This window comes from Petromyzon marinus, chromosome 42 (assembly GCF_048934315.1).
Source record: "Petromyzon marinus isolate PM22_M1 ecotype Great Lakes invasive population chromosome 42, UKy_Petmar_22M1.pri1.0, whole genome shotgun sequence".
Taxonomy (NCBI): domain Eukaryota; kingdom Metazoa; phylum Chordata; class Hyperoartia; order Petromyzontiformes; family Petromyzontidae; genus Petromyzon; species Petromyzon marinus.
Genome location: NC_133708.1, coordinates 6,553,873 through 6,574,143, shown reverse-complemented (window position 1 = coordinate 6,574,143; position 20,271 = coordinate 6,553,873). Strand labels below are relative to the sequence as shown.

The window sequence follows — 20,271 nt, the reverse complement described above, 5'->3', positions numbered from 1 at the left end:
AACTCAATGACAATGACGAGGTCTGCTGCTGCTGGCCACGAAGAGAGGGGTTCTCAGTTGAGAGTTCCTGTCGTTTTCCTGCTCCTCCTCTGTTGAATGAGCGCAGACCACAGTGCTTTACCGTGTGGTCTACGGTTTGGCTTGCGAGTCCGCAGTCGCGCTCCTGTGTCCCTCTGGATACCGAAGCAGCCCCCCCCCCCCCCCCCCCGCCACTCACGGAGCCTCCAGGACACGGGGGATGAGCCGCGAATGCGCTCGTTAATCCGCACGACGACGCGGCCTGTGACGCGGTCACCCCGGGGGCGCGACTCGGCCCCGCAGATACGCCACTCTTCAGCCCTCGTTTGCCCGACCATACTTCACCACGCGGATCAGTGCGGATTGGGGGTGGGGGGCACAGGCGAGTACAATGTAATTCGCTGTATTGAACAGCGTTACAGCCCCACAGACGACAACAGCCGTAGCGCTTGGTGGTTGCCCATCCGAGCACGGTGCGGGCTCAAGCCCTGCTGGGGGGGGGTCCCGAGCTCTGACGCGACTTGGGGGGCATTCCGGGTGGTTTGGTTGTCGGCGCTCGTCATAAACCAGTGGAGGCAAGGCGCACGGGACACTTTCAGACGTGAACACCATCGATTTGGCCGCGTGGCCGACAAGGAATTGTCCAACGCCGATTGAAATGTCTGCACGATTCGTATTTTATTAAATTCTGCGTATATACGTATATCTGTAAAAATAACACGGTCATTTAGAATGTTGCATTGCCATTGTCGCACGAGAGTTCGGACATCCGCATTCGGGTTCGTGGGGGTTTTCGCGAACGAGCGAGGGGTATTCGGGCTTCATCCGAGTGATTTCAGAGTTCGAGGCAGACCAAGGCTGCATGGAGATTCTTAATGACTCCTGTGTGCACCTGTGGCCACGGACTCCAAACCACGGACCCTCTAACTTCGCACTGCCCCAAATATACACGTAAAGGCTGGATGGCTGGTTGGATCTGAAATTCACCAACTTTCAAAGCAACTGCACAGCTAAATCATTAACTGATATATCTTGCATAGTTGCTGTTCATTGGGCACACGAAAAAAAAATCAGTGATGATCGAGACTCTTGACTCGGCACCAAAGAAATAGTGGTTGTTGAACCTTAACGACTCCAACGCTGAGAGCCAGACAAAGGCCATCGTAAGGAATGTTAACATTCAGGACCAATTCCCGAGGCTGCTCAAGGAGCCACACGAACTCAGCACCGCGCCGAGTTGGATTTTCCATCAAACGCAAATTCACGTGCGGCTTGGAGTCCCAGAGGGGCGCGGACTCGGAGGGTTTCCTGGCAAACGGCGTGGAACGCGGCTCCGTCACTGTCTGGACTTGAGCCTCGATCGTTCGTTCAGACCGGGGCCCAGCGGCAGCGCGCTCGCCGTGTCTTGCCAAGGCTCGCGCTTCGCATTCCGCGCCCGCCTCAATTAATACTGCGGTGTAACAACCGTGATAATACTGCGCGCCGTCACCTTCACAGTGGACGTTAAAGATCCCATGACGCCGTCAGCAAGAGTCGGCCACTCTGTGCCAGCGCCAGGGCACGCATTTGTAAAATAACAGCGCAAATGACTCGACTGGATTACACAGAGCAAATGATCGCTCCCTACAGCGAGAATTTGGCAGCACCATCTTTCGAGAAAGTCATGACACTCAGCGAGGTTTTCCTGGACAAACCAGCGGAATAATATCCTTCATGGTGGAGTGGTCAGCGCACTGCGTTATGAACCTTGCACCCTGAGTTTGAATGTTTAACACGTAGGCTTTCGCGACCAATATTATTCATAATAAAGGTTTTTGGGTTAGATCGCGTTATTTATAAATGTGTCGTAACCCTCCACCACCCGACACGGCCGTTGCTGTTCATTGGGCACACATTATTTAATAATACGCTTGGAAGCGTATTAGTAAATAATACATATTGCAATTCCTTATAGGGGAAACACACGATAATTAACGGATCACTAACGTAGCATATAATCACAATAACACACATTACAACTAATTACTAATCTACAACTCATTACTAATCATAACCATTGACTGATTAGCAATCGATTATATAATTACAATACCCCCCCTCCGCCTCAAATTACTGCACCTGAATGAGTTAAATGATGACGTCACCCTGCTGCTCTATTTAAGACCGGGAGCAAGTGAGGACTTTACCATTCTGGCGAATTGCCCGATGATGCTGGATGTAATTACCAGCGAAACGTCGTACTACTCAAACTGTAAATGTTGTGGATTCACTCAACACACCGGTGGGCTAAAGTAGTGAACTATTTGTCTTTTGTCAACGTGACACTTTTTTGCTGATTGGCCGTGTCGGGTGGTGGAGGGTTATGACACATTTATAAATAACGCGATCTGAGTTTGAATCCTGGTTCGCGTTAACTTAAGTGGCGTAAGTTTACACAGTCCTCCTGACCTGCACACCTTCACCAAACCGAGCACGGATTGCTCTGTGCTCGGGATTTCAGCACCCCCCCCTCGGCCTCATGTCTTTGGCGGCTGCCCAAGCTCAGGCACTGAACCAGAACCACCGGAGTCACGGGTTTAAGCCTCAAACAGCCCCTAACAGTACAGCCAGGTTATGCGTAATCGCAGTTGACTTTTAAATCCCGTGGCAACTTCAATGGATAGCTGGGGCGACGCGGATTTGCGGCAGTCAGCACATTGCGCGGAATTATTGCGGATTGGACACGAAGGAGTAATGTGAAATTGAACTCTTTACACAGGAAAACCTCTCTGCGAGTCTCCAGAACTCAACAGAGCTCGGCCGTTGAAATTTTCAGCTCCGATAGTTTCCCAGCATTCTCTCTCGTTGTTGTTGTTGTTGTTCTCCGTGAGGAAGCTGGAACGTGCGGCCAAAGCACTCACGCACACGAGAACACTCAAACTCGGCCCCCCGGACAGCCTCGTCAGACAACCTACTTTCTGCACTGCCTCCTTCAGGCAGCGGCAGCTGGGGTCTCGCGCAGCACCGTCGACGCGGCTCCAGCGTCGCGTTACCTCCCCGAGTGGTGATCGTGGCTCGATTGCCGATGTCGCGAGGTTTCGGGGAGGAGGGTGCAGTCGCCCGAGGCGACGTCGTGCGGCCTACGCCGCCACTTGACTCGACAGCTGCAAACGCTGCGACTGCGGCCGCGTACCGAGCTCCGCGCGTCCCGTGGGACTCAACCCCTCGCTGCCGCCCAACGCCCGTGCTTTCTCCCTTCACAATATAATCATTAAATCGCGTACAAACGAATCAAGTGGCACACGCCAAGTAATCTAATCACAAATAGAAACGTGGAGCAATCGTGCAAGTTTCAGGAACCTGCCTTGGCAATTGGATTTACACCAACGCATTAATGCCATGCGTTTACCCCAACATAGAACTGCAAATGCAGGACTACCATGCCCTTGTGATCCACCAATCCCTGCCAGCAAGTGGTGGCACAATTCAATCATAGCGCGGGCCGCCACCACCACCGTGACAGTAGTCACAAGCACCATCACGACATCAGAGAACAACCACGCACCAGCACGCATATCTTGGTACTGGCTACGAAAATCGAAGTTTTAAGTTCACATTATCATCGTCACTACCACGGCCACGGCCAGAGATTTATAAACATTCCCGTGGTGGTGGGGGTCCCTGGAACCGGAAGCTCTTCACACAGGGCCCCCTACATTCATAATAAAAAAATATTCAATGTATTCTCCATGGTAAATACAATGCCAATTATCGGGACCCAAGCGGGGGGGGCGGACGCCCCTATCAGCCCCACGCCTCTTGGATCCGCTGCTGGCCACCACCATCACCACCGCTATCACCACGAGGCTTCAGCTTGGCAGTCCTCCCTGTTCAGGCTGGAGGGCTCGGGTTGGGGGGCCTGGGCTGGGGGGCCCTGGCCGGCTGCACGCGAGGCGAGGGGGGCGCAGGGGAATGACGAACACGGAGACGTCGTCCGGGGATCCCTGGGGCCGCGTGGCCAAACGCACGAGAGCCACAGCCGCCCTCGTGAACCTGCACACACACACGCACGTACACGCATACACACGCACGTACACACATACACACGCACGTACATACAAAAGTACATGCACACACGTACACCACTAACCCACACACACCACTAGCCCACACACACACCACTAGCCCACACACACACCACTAGCCCACACACACACCACTAGCCCACACACACACCACTAGCACACACACACACCACTAGCCCACACACACACACACCACTAGCCCACACACACACCACTAGTACACACACACCACTAGCCCACACACACACACCACTAGTACACACACACCACTAGCCCACACACACACACCACTAGCACACACCACACCACTAGCCCACACACACACCACTAGCCCACACACACACCACTAGCCCACACACACACCACTAGCCCACACACACCACTAGCCCACACACACACCACTAGTACACACACACTAGCCCACACACACACCACTAGCCCACACACACCACTAGCACACACACCATTAGCCTACACACACACACCACTAGTCCACACACACACCACTAGCCCACACACACACCACTAGCCCACACACACCACTAGCCCACACACACACCACTAGTATACACACACACCACTAGCCCACACACACACACCACTAGTATACACACACACCACTAGCCCACACACACACCACTAGCCCACACACACACCACTAGTACACACACACACCACTAGTACACACACACACCACTAGCCCACACACACACCACTAGCCCACACACACACCACTAGCCCACACACACACACCACTAGCCCACACACACACCACTAGCCCACACACACACCACTAGCCCACACACACACCACTAGCCCACACACACACCACTAGCCCACACACTCACCACTAGCCCACACACACACCACTAGCCCACACACACACCACTAGCCCACACACACACCACTAGCCCACACACACACCACTAGTACACACACACACCACTAGCCCACAAACACACCACTAGTACACACACACTCACCACTAGCCCACACACACACCACTAGCCCACACACACACCACTAGTACACACACACCACTAGCCCACACACACACCACTATCCCACACACTCACCACTAGCCCACACACACACCACTAGCCCACACACACACCACTAGCCCACACACACACCACTAGCCCACACACACACCATTAGCCCACACACACACATCATTAGCCCACACACAGACGCGTGGGTGAGCACGTGCGGGCACCGTGCTGACCTGCCGGGGTCGTGCGGCCGCGACGCCTTGAGCACGGAGCGGACGTGTGACGCCACCTCGTCCACGCCGAGCACGTCCCACAGCCCGTCCGTGCCCATCACCAGCACCTCGTCGTCGTCCTCCTCATCTCCGGGGCCACCCTGCCACAGCTTGTGCACCATCACCTGCAGGCGCGGAGCAGCGGCGACCACGTCTCAATCCCACCGCTTCATCTCGCCTCCTGCTCCATCCCCCCCTCCTTCAAACCGTCGGAGGGTCCTCGCTTCGATGCTTTTAGGAATTATTCACTATTGTTCTGACCAAACCTTCCTGTGGAGCCTCCGTAGAGCCGTGCATGCAAGTTTTCCTCCTTTAAAAGCAGTGCATAGTACTGCATGGTTCAATGTACAAATACGGTACCAATGTTTTATTCTGATAGAGCAGCGTCATTCATGCAAACCGCAGATCAAAACGGAGCCGCAGGAAGCCACAGACGAGACGTCGGAAGGTAGCCAGAACCGTCACCAACGATTACCCAATTTCTGTGGTCCTAAATTGGGATGTTTTGCCGACCCCACGAATGAGTGTTTATATAATGTAGTGCATGGTGATGCTACATGGCAGTGTGTAGTAGTGCATGGTTGGTGATCCAGCATGGCAGTATAGGCTGCTGCGCTACCGTACAGCATCACCATGCTGTGTGGTAGCACAGCAGGGTGGTGTAGGCTGCTGTGCTCTGGTGGAAGCCGTGCCTCCGGAGTGCTGCTCAGGAAGGGTTTGATGCAGATGTCCGTGTCGTGCACCATGAGGTCGTGGTTCCCAAAGCCCCGCGTCACGCCGATCGTGCTGAATAGCCGAGCCTGAACACAGCACACGCACCGGCGGTGTCAAGATTGGCCTCCGTGGAGGAGGAAGCTCGTGAAGGATGCCACTGGCGGTTGGAGGAAGTCGCCCTCCAACAAGAGCGGAGGGCAGAGGAGCGAGGCTCACAATAACGAGCGGAGCGCCGGGCGGCTGAAGCGCAGCTCGGTGGCGCAGTGGGGAGCACAGCTGGTGTCTGCCAGTCGTCTCAGTCGACCCATGGGCACCTGAGTATGCCCCGTGACCTCCTGCCAGAGAGCTTTAGCCACTTTACGTGGCCTCAACGTGCACCTGGCCTGGCACAAGCACTGCGGCGAACGGCGGCTGCTGTTTCTGTGCGTATAGATGTCATTACTTGTTGGCTGTGTATGCGTCAATCAACACTCTGGACAGCCTTGGGATGCTCTATCTGAAGGGATGGCCCTCCCAGTTGTTGTATATATAGGCCTTTTTCCAAAAAATTATATTAAAAATAATTGCGTCATTTTTTTATTATAATAATCGATAAAATAAATAAATAAATAGACCACCCTCAAACCCGCTACCTCCCACAAGCACCAAGCAGCTGGAGGTCGTAAAAGGCCATTAAATAATAAACTCCGGGGCAAAGCAAGGTTAGCGACTATCTGCAAAATCTCCAGATTTCCAAAGGACAATTCACAAACAAATATCCAGAATCACAGGCACAGACACAGAGCGCAGGGCAAACGGACATTATAACTGATACATATTTTTTTTGTATGGAAAAAGTTGAAGCTTGGCTATAAGAATAAGTCGAGATTATAGACTGCAGTATTCCTTATATTATTTCTTATTGTATCTTTCTATCTACGTGACTTTACCAAGAGAACCAAAGTACATGAGTTCCTGCAATCACGAAAACTTAAGTCCAAACTAAGCCTCGAGATATCTCTGACCTCGGGAATAAAAAGCACGGATCCCTGGATGCAGACAGGGAGCAAAAGTTAATAAAACCCTTGAACTACCGGAAGTAACATCTAATGGTACATTACAAATTTTGATTAAACATAAACCAAATAATAATAACAAGAGATTATACCTGGGGTAATTAATTAGAGGTACAAGAAAATAGGTCAACCACACAAGACCAGATAATATGTATTCCATGAAATCAGAGCCTCCCCGGCCGCCTTTGTCTTCCAACAATTTCACACAAACATATGGTAGCCATAAAATACGCATGAAGGGAGAGTGCCTCCCCTCCCTAATAGGAGAAACCACGAAGAGAGGGGTTGGGAATGCAAACAAACAAAATGTGATGGTAAAACAGTTAAAGGTCAAAGGTCAAAAGGGGGGGGCAGCCAGGCCGCTGCTGCCACGGGAGGAGGATGCTGATAGAGGGCATATGTTTTTTTTTTTTGCTCTCTCGCAAGAGACGCGGAGAGAGGAGAGAGAATTTCACATTTAAGCTCGACAACGGAGCTCGACAAGAGAGCTCGGCAAGGGACAGCTCGAAACAGCAGCTCGGAAGAGGACAGCAAGCCAGCGCCGGGGCATGGCCTCGAGACATTAGCAATGGGTGCTGTGTCTCGCAGAGAAGAGGGGCGAGGTGATGTTAGGTGCCGAGTTCGGCATGGACCGACAGAGTATCGCCGAAAGTTTATTCTACATTCATCCTGATGTTTTGAGTCGCTTGCGGAATCGAGGATTGCGATAAGCTGTATCGTACTAAGCTATCAGAGTTGTGTGAGAGGTGTGCAAATACAATTTTCAAGTTTTGAGAGTGAGTGATCCAGCCAGCGACGAGCAGCTCACAGCAAGAGCCCTCCTGGAAGAAGGGTAAAGAGCTGCATGCGCAATCGAGCGTCGCCAGAGAGAGAGAGACGGAGCAAGAGAGACAGCGCGCAGCAGCGCCACCAGCGCCACCGAGCAAGGGTGACAGCTGCCAGCGGACGAGCGTTGTGCCGACTTGGCTCAATCAGCAGCGGAAAGAGCCTGACCAGCAGCCCGTGAGCAAGAGTGTCGGCGCCAGCGAGCGCGCCGTGGGTTCGACCCACACGCACGCCGACCAGCAGCAGCTGGGAACCAAGACAAGAGTGAGGAACTGCAGCCAGCGGACGAGCTGCGGGCGCTATCTGACGACGAATCATCGCGCGACGACGGCGAGCGTCGTGCCGACTCTTCCAGCCAGCTGTGGACAGAAACTGTGGCCGCCCCCGAGCAAGAGAGAGAACAAAGCCGTTTGTATGACCCTCCCCCACACTCACACCGTCACGACGCATCGCCTGGCGTCTGCTTTACGCAAAGAATTGAACGAGTGGCAAAGAAGACACACAACATGCATATCGGGACAAATAAGATTGTTCGAAAAAGTTATCTTTGTGGTTCAGGAAGGGTTGCCATTCCAAGATGGTGCGTTAAATATCAACTGATCGTGAAGAACATTGCTGCCCATTGAGTTACGTGGATACGGTCATTTAGAAGTATTTTAGTCGTTCGTTTTTTTTCTTTTTAATTGCATAATCTTACCAATTAATTCATTGATAACTACTATTGCCTTCGGAACATGTTTCGTTATTGCCCTTCGTATGAATATCGTTGCATGAATTTTTTATGACTTTTCCTCTCGCCGTGTATGCTCGCATACTCTGAGGAATAATCGATTGTACTGTTACCCAGTTAACAAACGTGACCATTGAGGGTTAAACGTATGGATCAATGAGGGGAACATCTCCAGGAGTACTGTGCTGACAATTCCCAACATAAGAGTTTGCATATTAGTGTTAAGGTTTTGTTTAGAAATTAAAATTGCTTAACAGAGGTGTTTTAGTGTTTCTTTCTTAAGTTCATGCGTAATAATCTTCATTATAAGAACTGTATCCTGCGGTGAGATTTGAATTTGGAGACCTGTTAAAGCGAGAATAATTGTATTATACCGATTGATAATACAACCCTAGACAACGAAGCTGAGCTTAATCTAGCATACTTACAGCACACCTGCATAACTTCATACAATTAATTGTATTATCCCGATTGATAATACTACCCTCGTCAGCGAGGCGGGGCCTAATTATCATAATGATGTGCATTAGCATAATCGCATACATTCACATAAATTAATACTATTATATATCTAATTATGCACACAATTACATAATTAACATAATATCGGATAATTACGCATTTTTTAAAAAATTGCATTTAAATTGTATTATTTTCACCACATTTTCAATATCCAGCATAAACAACACAGTGGCGAGCAACCGATGACTTTACCGAAAGAACCAAAGAGTATGGATCCCTGCAGTCACGAAAACATCAAATCTAGATTGAATGAAACGAATCGAGACTGTGTCTGTGTCGACGTGTTGGACGGGGCGTGCGCTCGTTACGTGCCCAGGGAAGCCGTACGGGGGCCCACCCACCTGTTTCCCCATGCCGCTGATGAGCGGGAAGCGCAGGTCCTCCTCAGTAGCGGTCTTATAGCCCCTGCGGGAACATGGCCCGGCACATCCTCCTTCAGCCAGTGCCACTGGCAGCGACATCCAACGGTCGTCCCGCGTCTCCCTTCCACAACTCCCCTGTCTCCCACCCTGTGTCTCCGTGTCTCCCTTTCTCGTCTCTTCCTTGTCTCCCCCCCCGTGTCACCAACATCTACCCCGCGTCTCCCCTTGATATCACTCCACCTCTCCCTGGGTCTCCACTTCTTAATCTCTCGTGCCCCACGTCTCCCTGGCATCTCCTTTCCACGTCGGCTGGTGTCTCCGTCTGCGTCACTCCCCTTCACACCTACTCCAGGCTTTCCCCGCGTCTCCCCTCCATACATCTTCCTCACTTGTGCATCTTCCCCGCGTGTGCACCATCTCCCGTCCGTTTTCCTCTGCGTCCCCCGAAGCGTCCCTACGTCTCCCCCTGTGCACCCCACCGTCTCTTTCTCTCCTTATGTCTACCCTCCACGTGCGTCTCCCGCATTCCCACGTGACCTCCTGGCGTGTGAGGAGCCCCGGGCTGGGAGGGCAGTGGGGGCGGGGCGGAGGGAGGGGGGGGCGACGCACCAGCCGGTCATGTGATGAGAGCGGTAGAGGACCCTCATGCCAAGGTCACGGCGTAGCACCCGGCACCCAAACTCCAGCGGCGTGAAGATCTCCTTCAGCAGCTCGGGGCGCTCACTCGCCTAGGTGAAAGCAGCGTCAGAGACCGGGCTGTCAGTCTATTGTCTAGAGACCCCGTTAGAGACTGGCCTGTCAATAGCATTTTCTAGAGACCCAATCGGAACTCAGGTAAATGGGTGACAGTATGAGTGGGAGCCAAGTGAACACGCGTGGCAAGACGGTTACCAGCCGTTGCAGCCGCTGCCTCTCTGTCGTGGGAGTGAATTCATGCGACATGGGGATGACGTCCCTGGCCCTCACGATGATAGCCCTGCACCCCACACACGCACGGCGCGCGCTTTCTCTCTGCCACCGCCACGCGAGGGCGCCCGCGCGAGGTCACACCCTCGCGATCAGGTGCCCGCAGGCCATCACCCGCCGGCCGGGTCGTGGGAACGAGCGGCTTGTGGGTCCGGGTCGAGTGTCAAAACGTTCGACCCGCGCAGCAGCGGAGGACAAGATAAGCGGTGGCACTCCCCCGAGCCTGTGGTGGACATCTCACGTCACCACCGCACGCTGCTGGACAATTACTGGGGGACCCACAAAGTGGTGCTCTAGTTGAGTGCTCTCCTAGACACTCTGCGAGTTCAAGGCAGCAAGAGGGTGGGAGTGCTCCAAGCACCAGGACAACCATCTTTGTCTTACCAGTGCTGATATCCAACTAACCCTGAGCCTACACACACACATGTAAACACACACACGCATGTACACACGCACACACACACACGTATACACACGTGTTCACACACACAACAATAACCGCTATTCTCCACTAAGTGGTGGTGACATCACCACGGCGCTTGTGCCTGGCTATGTGCACGTTAAGGCTATGCAAAGTATCGAACGCCTATTGACAGGAGGTCGAGCTCTGGTCGGATGCGAGGGGCTGGTAGCCCCTCCACCTTCAACCCTAGTATCACTAAACCACGTGAAAAAAATCACACACACGCACACAAAGATCCCCCATATAGCCTTAACAGACTGTAGGGGCAAGTGCTGTTAGCGAGCACCTATGAAGGCCGGAACGGTACACGAGGGGGTGGGTGGCCAGCACCACGCCCGACCGCGTTTGTCTCCTTCGTGGCAATGTTTACACACCGCACCAGGTACGCATTTGAGGCTGAGTCGACCTAGGGGAGGCCCGGGACCGGTTCAGATAATCGTCACTGCTGTTGGCCGTGAGCGGGAATCGAACTCGTATCGCCGGGTTCATAGTGCAGAGCGCTAACCGCTACACTATCGCTCCCCACACACACGACACACACAACACACACACACATACACACACCGGCTGTCCCCAGCATTGGCCACGTAAAGGTGGCCCAGTGCACACAGCGCCGCCATCGCAGTGCAGCCGCCGCGCAGGTCGAACGACACGCGCTCCCTCTCGATCTGTTGGTCCTGCACGCGGGGGAACAGGGAGGGGACAGGGGGAGAGGGGAGAAGGAGGGAGGGATTACGAAACTGATTGATGAGATTTTCCGGTAAGAACTTACACCATAACACAACAAAAAAAGCCACAAAATCTAGCACAATAGTTTTAAGTGGGTTTGCGAGGCAAATGTAAGAGTTGCACGATTTTGAAACATGGCTCACATCTTTCAAGGCTACTGTAAATGGTATGGCGGGTGAGCAGCACCGGCGCCGATTAGGTGACGTACGGGACGTGACTCAGACACACCGAGTAGCCGCGCACAGCCCAATCACCAAGCGTCCACACCCCTCGCCCCACCACGACTACGTGCGCACTCGCCACCCCGCTGCTTAAACGGTGGCAACGGCGGTGCGGAGACGGACCGGGAAAAACTCGCCACCTTCCCACGGGAACCCGCGCGCTCCGCCCGCGAGCGCCGCCCGGCCTCACCCACCATCTCGAGGAAGGCGCTCTCGATGGCGCCCACGACGATCTCGCCGCGCGACACGGCGCGCCCTTGCCGCGGGCGCGCGGGCTCGGCCGGCGCCTGCGGCGCGTTGGGCGCGGCGATGACGAACGGCGCGGGGCCCTCGGCCGCCAGGACCGGCGCCACCTTCTGCAGCGCTCGGCCCAGGAGGTTGTGCAGCGTGTGGGCCGCGGTGAGGGCCACGGCCGGACCGCCGTGCCCGTCAAATAGCGCCCAGTAGGGCAGCGCCTCCCCGACCGCGCCTGCGGGCACACACGCGTGCGGGGACACACGCATGCGGGGACACGCGCGCGTCAGAGATGCGCGATACGCGAGCGAGCGATGCGTGTGACGTGGGTGATGTGCGAATGATGTCAAGTGTGAACGGCGCTTGTCAGCGGTGCCTGGTTGAGCGTCGCCTGTATTGTTGGCACCTGTGAATGAGCTCACTGCTGCACCTCTGCGATTTTCCAAAACCACAGTTCCAGAGTTCTCCACGTCCTCGTTCGAAATGTTCCTGGGAGTTTTAGAATGGCGGTCCACGCCGCTCCCCAGAGCGTCGTGGGAGACCATCTCGAAGTCCTCGTGCAGGAGGAGCTCGGCGTCAGGAGGTTGGTGGCAGACACGGCCCGGTGGCAAGAGAGCCTCAGCCTTGTCTAGGAGAGCCGTGACCACACCGGCGGCTGCCTGCACGGCCCATGAGGTGCGAGAGGGATACGGAGAGAGTGGTGTTTTGGAGAATAAAAGTGTGACAATGCCCCTTTAAAACACACAGTGGAATTATTTGCCAAGACTGATTCATGAATTAAATTCTGAACCTCAAATCGTGGCACTTCATCGAGTCGCACTGAGCGGGTGAACCGTTACATTTTGGCTCTTGAGCACTGGCAATTTCCACTGAGCCCTGACCACTGAACACTAAACGTTGAAGACGCGTAAACCTGTGCCGGCTTGCCGCTCAATTCCCAAACCACTCAACTCGCACCGACTTGTGAGAGCCGAACAGAAAAAACGTCTGATGACCTGGCACCCATCATGGGAATGTGGAATGGCCACCACCGAATTCAACGTTTCGTTTTCACTATGATCCACATTGCCCAAAGCATGCTCACGCACGCACACGTGTGATCAGGCGCAGCGCGTGGGGAGACATTCCTAATCCAGCTGCTCGTTTCTCATCGTTTGTCACACGTCTCCTTTGCTTGCCGATTACGATTTTTATTTGGTAAAATGTCAGGGCCAGTGATGTGATGTCGAGTCCCGTCCGCTTGTGGTCACATCATCCGCCCTTTGGGGTTCTCACCGAGCCACAGGAGAGGGCAAGCTTCACGAGACCTCGTGCTCAACGGTGGCAGTTCCATCTCTCTCCACGGGAGAAACTACGGAAATGAACCACCGATTATAATCTGTCTGTACGGCATCTCGTACGTATGTATGTATCTCAGCCGAACTGGTAATGATAGAGAACCAAAAATGTCTGAACCTCGCGGAAGTGGAACCATAAAAGCTGTCAATTCTCCTTTGCCAAGATTTGCCGACATTGCTTGTGAATTGCAGGGCCAATAGATAAGTGGAAGTCACACCAGTTCCCTTTTCACTCTCAATGCACGCGGGCCATGTGATTCAACTCGTATAACGATGTGTTTGGTCTGCGGAACTATCTCCGAGCCTCAGGAGTTTTTTTCAGGAGAGTCCTGCTCTACTGGGGATGTTTCAGCACAGTTCCATTGCGAGAAAGGTTTAATGTGTGGAGGCCAATATTATCCATAAGAGGTGTTTGGGTTAGATCGCGTAAATATAAATGTGTCGCTAATCCTGCCACCTCCCACCAGAGCCAATTAGTAAGGTTTGTCACGTAAAAAAAAACGTGCCAATTCGTGGCTAATACAGCATACCAGTGCGTTGGAGAGTAAACCCACAACATTTACAATTCAAGTACAACGTCTCGCCAGTAATTACAACTAGCATCATCAGGCAACAGTCAACTCTGGCTGTGGCCTGATGATGTAATTACTGGCTAAACGTCATACTCAAATTGTAAATGTTGTGGGTTTACTCTCCAATGTTGTGGGTTTACTCTCTAACGCACCCGTGTGCTGTACTAGTAATGAATTGGCACGTTCTGTTTACGTGAATAAACGTACAAACTGGCTGTGCCGGGTGGTGGCGGGTTTAACAACACATATTTACTTGATCGAACCCAAAAACCTCTATTGTGTAGACAGACTGGAGAACTCGGAGAGAACCTCCCACTCACACCACGGCATGACACTCAAGGGTCCACAAGGTCAGGTTCACAACCTGCTTTGCTGTACTGCTTTTCCAGGCTACCCCACAGCCCAGCAGTTTTTGGAAGTTTCACTAAACTACATGATCCATCGACGGCTGAAAAAAATCGCACGGAGCTTTTGAAACTCATAAAACATGCCGGGCTGCAAAGCGGCCAACATGTGGCAGTACAACAAGTGGGTTTGAAACTGTCTGTGCAGACTTTATATAGTGTTATACCCACTGAACACAAGTCCCTCCCGCATGCAAATCATCACATACAAAATTAATTGGCCAAACATCCAAAATGTGGGACACTTCCTGAAAAAGAGCTTAAGATTTAATGTGACGCTTTCTAAAGATAAAAAAAATCAGTGGCACGGTGGAGTGTTTGTTAGTTTAACACGTAGGCTTTCGCGACCAATATTATGCATAAGGGTTAGATCCTTATTTGCTATTACCTGGCTCCCCAGCTGTGACGATGTGTGCAGGGGTCCGTCCGTGCAGGCTGTGGGGGGCCACTCCAGTGGCAGCATGAGGCAGGCTGCCTGGTCCTCGTTGCACCGGCTCTTGTTGTGGTTCGTGGCCCTTGACACGCAGAAGCGTCACACGCGGACCCCAAACAGCAATTCCATTGCTGTTTGCAATGCGCAACAAATCCTGGGGGAAATCACTCGGGATAGCCGCGCCCCCACGGCTCACTCGGCATAGCCGCAACACAACGGCTCGCTCGGCATAGCCGCACTCCCACGACTCACTCGGCATAGTCGCACCCCCACGGCTCGCACCCCCACGGCTCACTCGGCATAGCCGCAACCCAACGACTTGCTCGGCATAGCCGCGACCCCTGGGACTCACTCAGCATAGCCGCACCCCCACGGCAAACCCGCCGCACCGGGGCGCACAGCCCGCACCACCGAGCAACCGTCCGGCTGCGTTTCCTGCTGCTGCTGCTGCTGCTGCTGTTGCTGCTGCTCGTGTAGCTCCCGTTGCTGCTCTCCGTGTGGAGGTTGCTGTTCTTGCTCCTCCTGCTGCCTCTCCTGCCTCTGCCCCCCCAAGTGCTGGCACTGCTCCTCCGCCTGCTGCTGCTGTCGTTGCCGCCGCAGCGCCTTCCACAGCTCGACCTGCTGCGTCTCCTCCTCTCCCTCCTGCCGCGTCCTGCGCTGCTGCCGCTGTGGGTCCTGCTGCTGCTCCGTGGACAGCACGAAGGCAGGCCGGCTTGACGGGTAGCGCTGCGGCAGCGCTTCACAGTCGGGCCGGCTCTGGTCTCGCAACCCCTGACCCGCCGGCTTTCCTTCCCGGCCGGGTTCCGCTCTGTCACCAGGTCCCGGTTCGACTCCAGTCCCGGCTCGCGGGCTCCGCGTGCCGCTCCGGTGCAGATACTGCGCGGCCATCCGAGACACGTGCTCCTGGAGGCTACTCAACATTGCCGCAACTCGCTTGGCAGCTACTACGACGACTCACGTGGCTGCTGCTACCGCTGCCGTTACCGGTGACATCGGCTGGAACCCGAGCTATAATTCCACGGTGGTGTCTTCTCGGGACTGCTGTGGCGATCTTGATCTGTGCGACAGCATGAAGAGAAATGATCACACGCAATGTGAGCGCAGGCAACACGGCGAGCGGTGAATTACAGGGCGAACACCTCGTATCCGCGATATGGGCGGCCCAAATTGTAGATCCCATTAATTGTAATAATTATAACTAATAGGGCCGCAAATAAGAGTTTTGAAGGGATTTTCAGCTGCCACGGCTAATTGTGGTTGTAGGTAATAGGGGTTGCAGATAATAGGGGTTCCAGATAATAGGGCCTGCAGCTAATAGGGGTTGTAGACAATTGGGGCTGCAGGTAATAGGGGTTGCAGGTAATAAGGGTTGCAGGTAATAGGGGCTGCAGGTAACAGGGGCTGCAGGTAATAGGGGCTGCAGGTAGTAGGGTCGCGGTTCGAGAAGCTCTCCAGCAGTGTAAACAACATCGGTAACAGGAAGGGAAGTGTGTACTGTACAAGTCATTTCTGAAGGGAAAAAAAAACCCAAATGCTGTCGCTACCACAAGTCAACAACACAGCAGCCAATACAACCCCCACGAAGTAGACAGACCAACCACATGGGGTGGCTACAGCAGGAGACGCCAACAGCGACTCCTGGATTACCAATGGCTATGTACAACATAGGCAGCAGCAGCAGCAGCTAGCTGTACAGTCGGCGTACATTCATAAAAGCAACGGCACTTCAGATGAACACACATGAAGGTCACGCAGTTCGGGTTAGTCAGCAGGGGAACAACCATAACACAGAGACGGCAACACCAAGCCAATGTAACACCAACCCATTGTAACACTGAGCCATTGTAACAGCAAGCCATTGTAACACCAAGCCATTGTAACACCAAGCCATTGTAACACCAAGCCATTGTAACACCAAGCCATTGTAACAGCAAGCTATTGTAACACAAAGCCATTGTAACGCCAAGTCATTGTAACACCAAGCCATTGTAACACCAAGGTATTGTAACACCAAGCCATTGTAACAGCAAGCTATTGTAACACCAAGCCATTGTAACAGCAAGCCATTGTAACACCAAGCCATTGTAACGCCAAGCCATTGTAACGCCAAGCCATTGTAACAGCAAGCCATTGTAACGCCAAGCCGTTGTAACACCCACCCATTGTAACACCAAGCCATTGTAACAGCAAGCCATTGTAACACCAAGCCATTGTAACACCAAGCCATTGTAACAGCAAGCCATTGTAACAGCAAGTCATTGTAACAGCAAGCCATTGTAACAGCAAGCCATTGTAACACCAGGCCATTGTAACACCAAGCCATTTTAGCACCAAGCCATTGTAGCACCAAGCCATTGTAACACCAAGCCATTGTAACAGCAAGCCATTGTAACACCAAGCCATTGTAACACCAAGCCATTGTAACAGCAAGCCATTGTAACACCAAGCCATTGTAACACCAAGCCACTGTAACACCAAGCCACTGTAACACCAAGCCACTGTAACACCAAGCTATTGTAACACCAAGCCATTGTAACACCAAGCGATTGAAACACCAAGCCATTGTAACACCAAGCCACTGTAACACCAAGCCACTGTAACACCAAACCATTGTAGCACCAAGCCATTGTAACACCAAGCCATTGTAACACCAAGCCACTGTAACACCAAGCCATTGTAACACCAAGCCATTGTAACACCAAGCCACTGTAACACCAAGCCACTGTAACACCAAGCCATTGTAGCACCAAGCCATTGTAGCACCAAGCCATTGTAACACCAAGCCATTGTAACACCAAGCCATTGTAGCACCAAGCCATTGTAACACCGAGCCATTGTAGCACCAAGCCATTGTAACACCAAGCCATTGTAACACCAAGCTATTGTAACACCAAGCTATTGTAACCCCAAGCCATTGTAACACTCACCCATTATATCACCAAGCCATTGTAACACCAAGCCATTGTAACACCAAGCCATTGTAACACTCACCCATTATAACACCAAGCCATTGTAGCACCAAGCCATTGTAACACCAAGCCATTGTAACACCAAGCCATTGTAACACCAAGCTATTGTAACACCAAGCCATTGTAACACCAAGCCATTGTAACACCAAGCTATTGTAACACCAAGCCATTGTAATACCAAGCTATTGTAACGCCAAGCCATTGTAACACTCACCCATTATAACACCAAGCCATTGTAACACCAAGCCATTGTAACACCAAGCCATTGTAACACTCACCCATTATAACACCAAGCCATTTTAGCACCAAGCCATTGTAGCACCAAGCCATTGTAACACCAAGCCATTGTAACAGCAAGCCATTGTAACACCAAGCCATTGTAACACCAAGCCATTGTAACAGCAAGCCATTGTAACACCAAGCCATTGTAACACCAAGCCACTGTAACACCAAGCCACTGTAACACCAAGCCACTGTAACACCAAGCTATTGTAACACCAAGCCATTGTAACACCAAGCGATTGAAACACCAAGCCATTGTAACACCAAGCCACTGTAACACCAAGCCACTGTAACACCAAACCATTGTAGCACCAAGCCATTGTAACACCAAGCCATTGTAACACCAAGCCACTGTAACACCAAGCCATTGTAACACCAAGCCATTGTAACACCAAGCCACTGTAACACCAAGCCACTGTAACACCAAGCCATTGTAGCACCAAGCCATTGTAGCACCAAGCCATTGTAACACCAAGCCATTGTAACACCAAGCCATTGTAGCACCAAGCCATTGTAACACCGAGCCATTGTAGCACCAAGCCATTGTAACACCAAGCCATTGTAACACCAAGCTATTGTAACACCAAGCTATTGTAACCCCAAGCCATTGTAACACTCACCCATTATAACACCAAGCCATTGTAACACCAAGCCATTGTAACACCAAGCCATTGTAACACTCACCCATTATAACACCAAGCCATTGTAGCACCAAGCCATTGTAACACCAAGCCATTGTAACACCAAGCCATTGTAACACCAAGCTATTGTAACACCAAGCCATTGTAATACCAAGCTATTGTAACGCCAAGCCATTGTAACACTCACCCATTATAACACCAAGCCATTGTAGCACCAAGCTATTGTAACAGCAAGCCATTGTAACAGCAGCGGTAGCAACAGCAAGCGGTAGCAACAGCAGCGGTAGCAACAGCAGCGGATAGCAACACAAAGATACAGAAAGTCTACAACAGCAGTGCTACAGCTGAAGCAGACACAGCAACACAAGTGCAACAGCAACACACGTAAAACAGTAACACAAGTGAAACAGCAACACACGTGACACAGCAACACAAGTGAAACAGCAACACAAGTGAAACAGCAACACAAGTGCAACAGCAACACACGTGCAACAGCAACACAAGTGAAACAGCAACACACGTGAAACAGCAACACAAGTGAAACAGCAACACAAGTGAAACAGTAACACACGTGAAACAGCAACACAAGTGAAACAGCAACACAAGTGAAACAGCAACACAAGTGAAACAGCTACACACGTGAAACAGTAACACGTGAAACAGCAACACATGTGAAACAGTAACACAAGTGAAACAGCAACACAAGTGAAACAGCAACACACGTGAAACAGCAACACACGTGAAACAGCAACACAAGTGAAACAGTAACACAAGTGAAACAGCAACACAAGTGAAACAGCAACACAAGCGAAACAGCAACACAAGCGAAACAGCAACACAAGTGAAACAGCTACACAAGTGAAACAGCAACACAAGTGCAACAGCAACACACGTGCAACAGCAACACAAGTGAAACAGCAACACACGTGAAACAGCAACACAAGTGAAACAGCAACACAAGTGAAACAGCAACACACGTGAAACAGCAACACAAGTGAAACAGCAACACAAGTGAAACAGCAACACAAGTGAAACAGCTACACACGTGAAACAGTAACACGTGAAACAGCAACACATGTGAAACAGTAACACAAGTGAAACAGCAACACACGTGAAACAGCAACACACGTGAAACAGCAACACAAGTGAAACAGCTACACACGTGAAACAGTAACACGTGAAACAGCAAAACACGGGAAACAGTAACACAAGTGAAACAGCAACACACGTGAAACAGCAACACACGTGAAACAGCAACACAAGTGAAACAGCAACACACGTGAAACAGCAACACACGTGAAACAGCAACACAAGGGAAACAGTAACACAAGTGACACAGCAACACAATTGAAACAGCAACACAAGTGACACAGTAACACACGTGACACAGCAACACACGTGACACAGCAACACACGTGACACAGCAACACAAGTGAAACAGCAACACACGTGACACAGCAACACAC

At 52.0% G+C, this 20,271-nt stretch overlaps 1 protein-coding gene across 2 annotated transcripts in view; it reads right to left on the bottom strand.

Annotated features, from left to right (window-relative positions):
- Positions 1 to 671: 671 nt before the first annotated feature.
- Positions 672 to 20,271, bottom strand: part of LOC116951186 (protein phosphatase 1H-like) — a 30,704-nt gene continuing 11,104 nt past the window's right edge. For both annotated transcript variants that reach the window (XM_076073470.1, XM_032969662.2), the window contains exons 2-12: positions 15,266 to 15,970; positions 14,869 to 14,995; positions 12,574 to 12,826; positions 12,128 to 12,402; positions 11,548 to 11,660; positions 10,446 to 10,530; positions 10,164 to 10,282; positions 9,534 to 9,597; positions 6,039 to 6,146; positions 5,308 to 5,471; positions 672 to 4,050 (exon numbers count right to left, since the gene is read on the bottom strand). In XM_076073470.1, the coding sequence (XP_075929585.1) occupies positions 3,867 to 4,050; positions 5,308 to 5,471; positions 6,039 to 6,146; positions 9,534 to 9,597; positions 10,164 to 10,282; positions 10,446 to 10,530; positions 11,548 to 11,660; positions 12,128 to 12,402; positions 12,574 to 12,826; positions 14,869 to 14,995; positions 15,266 to 15,834 (2,061 nt within the window). In that variant the 5' untranslated portion in view covers positions 15,835 to 15,970 and the 3' untranslated portion in view covers positions 672 to 3,866. The remainder of the gene's footprint in view (positions 4,051 to 5,307; positions 5,472 to 6,038; positions 6,147 to 9,533; positions 9,598 to 10,163; positions 10,283 to 10,445; positions 10,531 to 11,547; positions 11,661 to 12,127; positions 12,403 to 12,573; positions 12,827 to 14,868; positions 14,996 to 15,265; positions 15,971 to 20,271) is intronic.